This window comes from Aulonocara sp. 'chitande type north' Nkhata Bay, linkage group LG19 (assembly GCF_057382095.1).
Source record: "Aulonocara sp. 'chitande type north' Nkhata Bay isolate Kocher_YH1m ecotype deep benthic linkage group LG19, A_spYH_male_GT1.1, whole genome shotgun sequence".
Lineage (NCBI taxonomy): Eukaryota > Metazoa > Chordata > Actinopteri > Cichliformes > Cichlidae > Aulonocara > Aulonocara sp. 'chitande type north' Nkhata Bay.
Genome location: NC_141362.1, coordinates 20,274,382 through 20,286,808, shown reverse-complemented (window position 1 = coordinate 20,286,808; position 12,427 = coordinate 20,274,382). Strand labels below are relative to the sequence as shown.

Genomic DNA, 12,427 nt, shown 5'->3' with positions numbered 1-12,427 from the left:
ACCAGCAATTTGATCATAAAGATTATACCATCCAAGTACCTAGAATGGACACTTGCCACACGTGCACTTGTCAGTAAAGAAATAAATGATTTCCAATCATCAGGTACTTTCTGCCTGATTTTATCCATTTGACATTTTCAGTTAGACCAGCAGGTAAGCCTCTTGATCATCTGCAGCAGACGCTGGCCTCACTGATAAGAATAGATCACTTCTGCCCCATTTCCTGCGGTGCTGTCCCAAGGGTCCTTCACACAATGACTCAGTTTGTCACATGGAGAAACTGTGGCAACTTTCAAATCCCCTACTATAATTATTTTAGTTTTATCTGTCTTTTTGTGTGTGTGTGTGTGTGTGTGTGTGTGGATAGTTAACAGCTCCTTGTGCATTATTGATGACTTAAGCGATGAATAATGCACCAGCCACTTAGGTTCTCCCTGCAGAAGACAGTGTCGTACGGGATCTTGTTAAACACAGAGGAGAAACACAATCTGTGCCGACTCTTAACTCTTCCAACATGTCAGGGCTTAAATTTTTAACAACAAAAGGTTCCCATGATACAAAATATCATCAAGTCGCCCGCTGAATATTGCAGACTGAGTTCTCCAAGGATTGCCTCAGCTCATGTAAACAACCACAATCTTTCATGTTAAAGTTTCCGGTTGGTCTCTCTGTAGAGAAAAGCACAATCAGTAATCAAGCTGTGTAAAATTGCATTCATCTTCACGTTCTTTCATCTGGAAGCTGTGGAGAAAAATGTATTATTTAATTTTGTTTGCTTGTTTTGTGTCTTTGTCATCCAGAAGTTGACCTTCTGTCAGCTTATGTCTGTTTACAGTATGTAGCCAAAATGACTGTGTATTACACGCGGGATTAAGTGTGCATAAAGAGAGTACTTAAAGAAAGTACTTAAGACTGAGAGCGGAGCATTTCACAGAGAGGTATCGCCACAATTTTTGAAAGTAGGTTATGGGAACTCAAAATGCTATCTTTGCAGTGACAGGGATGGAAAGTTTTGTGCCTATGTGTGTTTTTAATTAGCACGGAGTGTTTTTACTTTTCTACCTCTCTAATTTTAAGAGCTATGCAGTGACATTATACCTTCCTCCTACTGTCCTTGCACTTCCCACTTCCTAGTGGGTGCTTTAATCCAAAATGGCTCTGATGCCTTTCTGACATTCGCGCTTTCCTGTGACAGATTGGCTAGTTCACTCGGCCGCGGAGAGAAAATGAAACATGCAGAATGGCCCCGGAGCTGGTGGTGAATTATTCATCCTATGCACGTGTTCCCACTTGGCTTAATTAATAAGATGATTAGTACTTCCAAATAGCAGCTATATCCTAAGCCCCCCCACCCCACTAACTCAACAACCCCTCGAAGCTCATCCCAAAACATTGCACCATCCTCTTCTCCAGTCTAACGTTGCATGATGCTTTTATTTCCACTATCCCTGAACAAGATGTATTTTATCCCCAGGGCAAGCTTGAAGTTGCATTGCATTAATGTAAGTAGAGGATTCAGCTGAAACTTTTAGAAAGCCCTAGTCTCTCTGAGAGTATCATCCAGAACTAATATCACAGTAGCATGAATCATGCCATGACAGTGAAATATATTCTCTTTTAAAAGCAATGAAAATGCAAATGCAGGAAGATGAGATGTAAATGTCGTGCATTTTAAGTTATCGCTAAATGTTCTCATCAATCATCTTAGAAATGATGAAAATCTCATCAAGCTGCATGCAAACCAAAAACACAAGAATAAAAACTGTAACAAATGGATGAAGTAAAATATCTCCTTGGGATATCATCAGCAAGTCTTCCACACATTACAAGTATCGGGCCACCTACACATTAATCCATAGACATTAAAATTGAGTTGGCCCTTCATTTGCAAATATAAGTTTCCAAAATTCTGGGAAATATTTCTACACAAATCTATAGAAATGTTTTGTCTGTTCATCAAGAAGAGCATTTGTGAGGTCAGATATTGGTGCTGAATGACAGTGCCTGGCTCGCAGTCTCTGCTCTAATTCATCCCAAAGGTGTTGGATGGGGTTGAGGTTGGGGCTCTGTGCCAGTCAGTCAATTTCCTCCACGCCAAACTTATCCGACCATACCTTTATGGACTTTGATTTGTGCACTAGGGCACAGTCATCCTGGAAAAGGAAAAGGAAAAGGCCTTGCCAAAAATGTTCCCACAAAGTTGGAAGCCTAGATTTGCCCAAAATATCTTGGTACAGTAAGCTGAAACATTAAAATTTCCCTTTACTGGAATTAAGAAGCCCAGGCCAACTTTAGAAAAACAACCTGTACAATGCAGTCAGGCAGCATTCTGGTTTTTACCAAACCTGTGTGCTTTACACCACTCTATCTAATAGTAAGGCTTGCATGCAGCTGCTCAGCCATCATAACCCATGCTATCATGATATCCCGGCACACAGGTTTTGTGCTGATGTTAATGCCAAATGAGGTTTGGAGCGCTGTAGTTATTGTCTCAGCAGAGTGTTGGCAACTTTAGGTGGTCTCCTGCTTATGAATGAATTGGTGCAGTCCCTAAATGCTTCCACTTTGCAATTTTACCTGTTACAGCTGATTGTGGAACATTTAGGAGGGATGAAATTTCACGACATCATTTTACAGTATCACACTTGAATTTAGTGAGAATAGTTATTCTTCCACAAATTCTTGTAAAGGTAGCCTGCCTGGCTGATTTCTTGATTTTATGAGACTGAAAACACCTGAATTCAAAGATTAAGAGGTGTGGCTCAACAGAGACCTGAGTGTTTTTCAGTTAACCTCGGTATTTGTAGCTGATTGACTTAGTACCTACAAACCAAACGAAAACACACAAGATATCAATTGAAAGCCCAGGATATCCTCTATTTATTACATCAGGACTTAGTAGGGTAGCTCAAATATGTCAAAAGATATAGACCAGAAACAAATGTCCATTACAGAGGTCATAAATGAATAAGCTAGTTCTCAGGAGGATATAAAGAAATATATTTCAAATATACTGGAAACAAATATCAGCATGTCGTTTAAAGCTCTGATCCATAAATTTATAAACTGTTTTGTAGCTTCCATGTTGTTTCCATCTTCTCATTCTCATTTATATGCAAAATTGGGAAAATGGCTTCCCAGCTTGTGTAGTTGAATTGTATGAAGAGCACTTGGATGAAAAAATAATCAAAGCAAATTATATATTTGCCTTAGAGATGTGGCCTCAGTCTTTTTTTCCCTGTCATGAATAGTTTAGCTTTTACTTAAAAATAAGTCATTAAATGTAAAAAATCTGCGACAGAACTTGAGGTGCGAACAACAAGTTTTCTTCCTACTTGACCTCAGCTTTCTTGATTTGTTGCTAAAGTCTGTCTTCCCATATGCCGACCTGCCGGTCTTGGCACCGTGGACACCGCAGAGCAGGAAGTCGCCGTGAGCTGTGCAAAAATAAACCAGCCTCCACTTTCGTGGCACTTTTTGACCTGGTTTTGAGGACTAAGCTCTGCAGGCTCTCAAACAGACACTGCGGAAAAACGCCCCCGGACAATCGAGTGCTTTTCATTTCATCTGCTCTGTCACCAAACGCAAGCTGACTGTTAACTAGGCGAGGCTCGAGCTCTCACAGTATCCATTACTGTATCAGAGAGCAAAATGAGAGAACCGAGAGTGAAAACCAGCTCCCAGTTTAGGACAGATGAAAGGGCAGGTGTGAAGGACCGGCTGATCGGTGATGAAGTCACCAGAGTGTGATTGGCAGGATCTTAAAATGATGGTGGCGGCTTAGCGATCCAGGCAGAGTGCAGCCGATTGATTTCAGAAACCCAAAAGGGTTGTCCTAAAAAGTGAGTGAGTTGGGAAAAAAGAAAGTTTTTCTTTTCTGTTGTGGATTTGAATTCAAATCAGAAGATGTCTTCCTTATCTAAGGGAATGTTTTGACATTTGGTAAATTCTTCTATTTCTGTCATTGCCAAGAGTTTGATTGGTAACGCTGTCATGTCTGAGCAGTAGCTATAAAGCTGGAGCCAGGAAAGCTTTGCATAAAGATGACTGAAAACATGGAAATCTGCCCACCAGCACATCTAAAGCTCATTAAATCCTGTTTGTTTATTCTGTACACAAAACAAAGTTTTAAAAAAAAATTCTGCAAGAAAGACACTTAGCTCAACCTAGAAACAACCTGGAACATAAAACTGAAAAAAATTGGTAAATTTACTACAGTTGTGAAGAAACACGCTGTTGTGTGAAGAGCTATTCGTTATACTGGTTAACGGTTGCTAGGGAAAAAAGTGTGTTCCCTGACTTGCTGGCGAGTGATTCATGGTTGCTGGCTGTTGCTATGTGAAGTCACATGCACAAAGTAACAGAAAGGGCGCTTCACCAAAAAGCTTCTTGTGATCTCGTTAGTCACTGGCTAGCCCAGTGGTAATAAAACTTGAAATAATGAAACATAAATCAGAAATAGAGATTGTTTGCTTCCAAAGTAAAAGTTGTGCCTCAGTGATGCACTCAACATTTCGCTACTGCTCAGAATTTAGCCAGCCAGTGTTTGTAGAAAACTCCATTCAAAACATCATCACAGGAAATGCTAGCAATCGAAACAATCACAAGGAGGTTTTTTTGCACATTTTTTGCCTAGCAACAGGTGGTTTCCAGGTAGCCCCTGACCAGGCTGTAGTTTATCAATCATTTCCCCTGCAACTGCAATCACGCACAGCTCATAACTGTTCAGGGAATACTCATTTTTCTATCACTGACTGGTCTCTCTGAGGCTAAACTGTAATCTTGATTGTAACATGACGAACAAGTTGTTGACAAGTCGGTATGTTTCATTCAAATTAAGAGCAATATTCTAGTGACTAAAGCAATCACAAGGTTGAGGAATACGCATTTTTCACTAGTGACCAGTGGTTGCCAGGGGACCACTGACCAGTTTCTAGGCCTATGCGAATGGGGCCCTCACCAATCGATTTCCCAACAGTTGCCAACCAACGACTCGTCCACAGGTTAGAAAATACACATTCCTCCCTCTTGACCACTGCCTGCCAGATGGTTTCAGGCCTTTTTCGTTTGACCTTACATTGTCACATGTCCAAAATAGCAGTTAAGTCGTGGCTAGTGATCACATGACCAGAAGTGTGTGAGTGGATTCAATGGAAGCCAAAGAGCTCGGGTTATTTCATAACAGTAAGTAGAATAGAATAGAATAGAATAGAATAGAATAGAATAGAATAGAATAGAATAGCCCTGTCATTGTAAATGTACAAGAAAATTATGAAATTCATTAAATTTTACAATAGCAACAATTCAAATATCTTAAATTCTAGCTATAGTCCATATTTTATCATATATTTATTATCTTTTACTTAAATTTGTAGCTTGCATGAGTTTTTCTTGGTTTATGTAGTTTATGCTTTTTTAGTAATTTGTGTGAATTTGCAGCTACTACAATACATTTTCCTTTGGGGGTTAATAAAGTAAATTATCGCTCTTCTTTTATGCTTAAATGTTGGTAATCAGTCAAGAGAGCCAAATTGCTGGATTCATTGTTTCATAATATTCAAAATGTGCTGCAGTTGTGCTATTGCACTGTAAAAGGATTACCTTTTAGTTGATAAGACAGGATTAGCAATTTAAAGACTTCAGTTTTTCCTCTTGAGACTTTCCGTGTTTGCCATTTTTTTAGACTAATGTTTGATAAGTACATACTTATAAGAGGTCAAACAGGTCTTCAGAATTCATAGAAATCTGTTGTTACTTTATTCTTATATGAAAGAAAACTTACACTTCAAGTCTTCTCTTTCATTTCTTTTCTTTGCAGTGTTGAAGTATGCAGCCCTAAATAACACAGAGGACATTTTTTGAAATCCCACACAATTAAAGAAAGTTTACATTTGGATCTTTGCTCAGCTGTTACCAGGTCTTACTGTCCCCCAGTGCAGTAGACTCATGTTAACGGCAGCTGTCATGGTTTCCCAAACATCAAGGTCGAAGGTCAGCTGTCGGCCCCTGCAGATTGATTCCCACTCGTCCGGCCAACGTCAGATTCCACGAGCTGGGCTGACAAAGAGGAGCAGACTGCGTGTGATGAGTTGTTTTCACAGCGTTTTCTACTGTATCAGCTAGTCGCTGGTTTTATTGCTGTCTTCCTGCGTTGAAGTGGAGTTTTTCTTTTCTGCTTAGATAAGGCCCAGTGCCCTCGTTTACTCCCAGAAGACAATACACCCACCAGCTTGACGGTTGTTCACTCAAGCGAATGAGTTTCCCACAGGGTCAGGCCAAGTCCTCTCTCCCTGTCACCTCCATGTTCACACAGCCTTTGCTTCACATACATGAAAAACTAATCTCAAAAGCGTTTCTGTGTCAGCACACACGGACAACAATGTCATTTCCCGTCATATGTGCTCCACACACCAGAGTCCCAGCTATAACATTAACAGTGCAAAAGTTAAATGCTTATAGATGTACATATCATCTCAGTTTTAAGCTGAAAATGACATTTTGTGTGAGAAAATTAGGCTGTCAGTGCATTTTGTCTCAGGGGTGAAAGCTCAGACACTTTAAAATGTCAGATTCTCAGCCGCTATCAAAAGCAGCTTTGTTTGTAAGTCGGCCCATGTTGAGTGCCTTTGAGTTAATCATTTAAAAAAGAAAGAAAGAAACCCACTCGTTTCAGTGTGAACCCGAGATATTTCACATTTTTCTTTTTTCATCTTCATTTAATTTGTTAGCATACAACCGTTCCACAGGACTTCCGTCAACATGATGTCAACAGGTGATCGTGATCCTGATTTGCTGCAGTCTTTGAGGAGCAAAGATGGGCAGATTTGCTCCAGTTTCTCAAGAAATGCAAGAGAAAATTGTAGAAATATTTAAAAATGGTGTTCCTCAAAGAAGAAAGAAATCTGTTGGAATTTCAGTGCATAAAGGGGAAAGGTGGAAGCCTACGCTGAACACTCGTGACCCCAGTCGCTCAGACATCACTGTCATCCGTAAACAGCTGATATAACAATAAAAGCAAAGGATTTCTGTGGGAAACCTTTATGAAGCACTACAATCCCAATTACATTCACAAATGCAAATTTAAATTTTACTGCATGTTGATCTGTGACGATGAAAACATGTTCTGGTCACAACAATCGGTATCCCAGATCTTTGTTTAGAAGACATGGAAACCGTGTGCTCTGAACCAAAGACAAAAACGCCATCCAGACTGTTGTCACCAACAAGTAAAACAACATCTATGCACTTTTCAACAAAACAAAATAAAACCACATTATAAAGGCCCGCCTGCAGTCCTGACCCATCCCCAGTAGAAAATATGTGGAGAATTTTAAAACGCAACAAAAATGCAACAAAGATGTGTTTGCAGGAGGAAAGGTAAAAAATAACACCTGAAACATTTTGTTGCTCGGTATCCTCAGTGCTTAAATGTCTCATATGTGTTTATTGCTTTACTATTCAAATGTTTTTTGGGAATTTGTTGCAAGCCTGAACTGCAGGAATGAAATAAAGTCGATCATATTGTCTGCATTCAAAAGCCAAAGTAAATATGTAAGTGTTTTTTTTAGTCTGCATCGTGCATGTCATCCCAACTTTTTCTGATCTGGGGTTGTAGCACATGATGAACTGTCAGGGCTGGAATCTGCATCCAAAATAACTCTTGCTGGGCTGCCTCCATGTGTCTTTCCTGTCAGTGTTAAAGGTCTCACGGAATAGTTTTGGGGCCTTAGTTGTTGTGTAAAACAGGATGTCGGGGTTGGAAATATTTAGGTGGGGTTTGAGTTAAAAAGTTAAGACAACAAAATCCACTGTTAGCCCCTATTCAACAAGGATGAAGGACTACAAAAAGGATGGTTGCGTGACAGAGCAGCTGATAGTCCACGAGGCATATCAATTACATGGTTATCTTCAGTTTCCATTAATCTAATTTAATGCAAAAATTGTGTGGGGAAAGGCCCAGCTGAATCTTCAAAAGGCTGACCAAGGTGACAAAATTACACGTTTTTTCCAAAAACACAAAGATATGCAATTTGTTTTCAAATGAAATGAAGAAAGCTGCAAATAAACAAAATTGTTACTGAATCTTCTGACCCAGTAAGTGATTAATGGAATAAAAGCTAGAGGTTCATGTTCTGTATCACTATGAACTGGCCCAAAATTAAGTTTATATTTCATTAGATCTTTGCAGTCTTTGTGTATGACCCTGGAGTTTTTAAATACTAATATGGCTCTGATTATAATTTAGATTCATTTCCTTCTTTAGATTCTGAGGATTCAGCACTTCATCTGTTATTTGAATGTACTGCAAGTCCATGTAATTATACTTTATTGTCTCTTTCCACAGGGTCAACTGTCCCAGGCCCTCAACGGCCTGTCAGATCGAGCCACTGAGGCCAAAGAGTTCCTGGTTCAACTAAAAAATATGGTCCAGCATATCCAGGTATACGCAGACACACGCACACACGTGGGTTTTTTTGTTTTGTTTGGTTTTTTGCACACACCCATAATCTGCATGAATATTTTCTTCTACCAAGCTGTAATCCCCCTCTGTGATCCCAGACTGTCCACTGGCTGCCGTGAGCAGCAGACACAAAAAGGCTTATTGTATTCATTTGAATTTCTCAATTTCTAATCTTTGGCTTGAACTCTGCACAGGGCCAGATGGGAAGATACTATCTTAATAAAACTATAAAAGATGCTTGCATCAAATTTGAGCTCAGGATGCAAAACAAAGGTGGTTATAAAGATTAACATTTACAGAAACACATGGTTATATTAGCATTAATGGGAATTCCCCTTTATTCACATTCATCTATATTATTTTCTTCCATCTAACACATTAACCAGGTCTAAATTTAGATGCTCATGTGGAGACAAAGCTTTGGTCAGCTTATGAGGGCGATTAGAGGAGGAAGGTGGGATTAAAACCTCTCGTAGATAGTTGTCACGCAGTGTGAAATGGTGAGGGTGAGGTAAAAGAGTAGAGAGGAGGTGACGAGCAACAAAAAAAAACTTAAGATGTGTGAAAAAGTGACAGCGTGAGGCGTAATCGTCAAGTTTATTACTCTGCTGATGCATGAATCATGATGATTTTACTCACGCTTCTCGTCTGAGGAGGAGGTATCTCAGCAAACTATCCATCCCATCATTAAACTCTTGTGTCATTCCTGTATTTCACTGTTACTCCTGCTATTAAAGTGATGCACACGGCCTTAAAAGTATCCTCCATCTTTTTCTTTGTTGTTGTTGTTTTGTTTCCAGCTGCAAATTCCTGCATATTTTCTGTCTTCAGATGCTTTGCTTTTCCAGCTTCTTGTAAATTTTTCCTGCAGGAGAACGGTGTGGAGTTTGAGGCTTGCTTGGTGGCGCAGTGCGACGCCCTCATCGACGCCTTGAACCGGCGCAAGGCCCAGCTGCTGTCTCAAGTAAACAAAGAGCACGAACACAAGCTGAAGGTGAGTGAGCATGACAAGATCTGTTCCTGGAATCCACTTGTATGCATCAGAAGGCTGGATGCGTTAAATGGATAATGAGGCGTTAACCCTAATGAGGCATTGATTCATGAGCCACACAAGTGCAAACCGAAACAATTATCTTAAAAATATCCTTGTTTTTCTTTAAAAGTTGCCAGGTTGGGACTTTAAATTTGATCTGCTTCATAGTGGTTGTTTGCTGCTGTATAATCTTGCAGTGTTGGTTTGACAAATTGAGGGCGGTGATTGTGACTGATGGATGAGCTGGCGCTGCAAGTGAAGTTTCATATTGTAGTGGATAAAATACAAAGTCGTGAGGAAAATCTCTTCGCTCTTAAAGAATCTGAAGTTATGTATTATGTATTTCCAGTTGCATTTTTTAGGTTTTGCAGTATCTTAACGATTTTGATAAAGATTAATGAGAAATCGTACACCGTGCCACCGATTTCAGATGCATAAAGAGCTGCATTTTTCTTTAAGCCATCTGCAACACGTTGAACGGGGGACATAAGTGAGATGAGAGGATGGAGAGATACATTTGTGCTGTACAGCATCCAATTTCACACTTGGTTGCTCTGTAGAATTGAGGTTTCACACGTGTAGGTGGTTTGAGGAACATGGCTTGTGCATGGCAACATGTGGGCATACAGGACCAGCATATATATATATATATATATATATATATATATATATATATATATATATATATATATATGTTTTAGATGTGATGTTCATGGAAATTACTTTTCCACAGGAGGCACTGTGGCTATCAGTTACATTCAACTCGCATCCTTGATGTGACATTCTTGCCTCCTGTAATCTCCTGAAACTGTAAATAAAAAATGACACAATAAACACCACATAGTCATACTCTCCTAAGGATCTGCAATAGAAGAGAATAGGGACACTAAACCCTCACCACTGGCTAAACTACAGTGATTCTCAGAAACTCGGCTATTACAAGTGCCGTCACTGCTGCAGTGTTTTCTTGCCTATAGGAGGCATGATTTTAGTTTGCAGTGGTGTGCGGCCCGATGCACATGAAAAATGAACTGTGTCCTCTCAGTGGATGAATTTTCAAAGACGGATGGATCTTAAGGGACACTGGACAGATTCACACCTCCAACACAGATGAATTTTAATGCATGTCAGTGCTGATTTGATCCCGCCTGTCAGCTCGGTGTCTGCATGTGTCGTACGCTGAATCTTAATGTTGGAGAAACACATTTCTCCAACGCAGATGTCAGATTTTTCTCATGCTTTCCGCGCTGATCTCACATGTGAATGTGCTTCTCGGTTACTCAGGGGTACCTCTTCAATCATAGGAGTTTCCCACAGAGTCAGTGATGCAAGAAAACGAAGTTTCGTGCGTTCTCTTATTTCCTATTGTCCCCTGGAGGGCAGCGTAGCTCACTCGTGTAGATACGAGGCACAGCTAAAAGAGGAGAGAAAGGATCATTTGAGATGAAGCTTGTTTTCTTGAGGTCATCTCCAGGAACTGTGTTAACTCTGGCATGGACATTCATCCTGCAGCTGTGGCTGAATGAGACACAATTCTGTCCTGCTACGCTCTTGGTGATGCTGAAGTTTTTGATGTCTGTGCTTATAAATGCTGATAGCTGCATAAAACATGGTGTCCAGTTGAGCAACTAGTGATATAGCCTGAATAATACAGCTTATTTAAGCACACGAGGTTCACAATAAAAGCTGTAAAAAGAGCAGAAAACATTAAATCAATTGAGTCTGATTTTAAAACGAGGCTGCTGCAGATCACTTGGCATCTCCAGCAGAGCTTCCTGCTGCTCTCCTCTGGTCCTGGCTCCTGACAAGGAAGCCTGGTCGCCATGGTGACTGAGGCACGTTGAGCTTGTTGTTTGAAGCTGTGGAGGCGAGAAGTAGTCCTTCATAGCATGAGTCAGGTTCATTTATTCCAGCACATCAGGAGGACTGACCCATGTGTTTGTGTAGAGAAGCAGCAGAGGCAGAAGGTTTGGAGTGGATACAAAAGGAACCCCAGATAGGTCTCCTTTAAGCAGACCTATCTGTACAGATCTGTTCATAGCTCACATCTTTTCATTAGATATGAAAACATTGTGGTTTAGAGAAAGGCTCTCAGACTGTATATAAAAGATGGATGATGTCACCTATTGGTTTGTTCAATCCTGTTTTGACGCCTCCATTCTAGCATTTGATTGCTTCTATCTTAAAGTTTTAGAGAAACAGTGTCAATATTTAAACCAAATTATTGATTCTTAAGTTAGCACACTTGGCAAAGCCTCGGGCCTAGAGTCCTGCCCACAGAGTAATGTGTACTCCCTGGCTAGTTGCAAGTAGTTGAAGGTTGCTTGCAATCACTAGCACAAAACTGGTCCCAGAGATGTATGTGACACAGAAAAAGAGTCTGCTGTGATGGTTGCAGTGGTACGGCACAGCTTTTACTTAGAAGGCAAACTTTCTCCGCTTTCTGTTTCCATTGCACTTTTTCAAGTTTCACTACTGCTCTGAGAGTAGATTGCAAGTGTTTGCACCAAAGTTAGCGTCTTCCATGCAACCTACATGTGACCACAGCAGTCTGCTGGTGACCAAAGTAATCAAAAAGATTTTTTGGGTGCAGCACCCTCTTTGTGAACAATTTTACCCGGCAACGAGAGGTTGCCTCTAGGTCTGTGTGGCTAAAGCCTTAGCAAGGTGCATGAATTGCAGACGCAGATACATGCTAATTAGTAATTTACTAATAAAATGATGGAATTCATGAACCAGTGGGAACTCTATACTTCTGGGATGATGAAGAACTGCAGATCTGGCATTTCCAAGGTGGCTTTGGTTTTCAGCCTTGGAGGTTTTCTTGCAAGTCTTTTCATGGAAAACAAGCTTACCCCCTTGCAACATCAGAGTAACAACACGAGTCACCTCAGTCTTTTGTGTATATTATTGTGTATATTGATCACTTTTCA

General features: G+C 40.3%; 1 protein-coding gene across 6 annotated transcripts in view; it reads left to right on the top strand.

Annotated features, from left to right (window-relative positions):
* Window positions 1-12,427, top strand: part of trim9 (tripartite motif containing 9) — a 43,361-nt gene that overhangs the window by 8,142 nt on the left and 22,792 nt on the right. For all 6 annotated transcript variants that reach the window (XM_086274611.1, XM_086274609.1, XM_086274610.1 and 3 more), the window contains exons 2-3: window positions 8,345-8,440; window positions 9,333-9,455. In XM_086274611.1, the coding sequence (XP_086130737.1) occupies window positions 8,345-8,440; window positions 9,333-9,455 (219 nt within the window). The remainder of the gene's footprint in view (window positions 1-8,344; window positions 8,441-9,332; window positions 9,456-12,427) is intronic.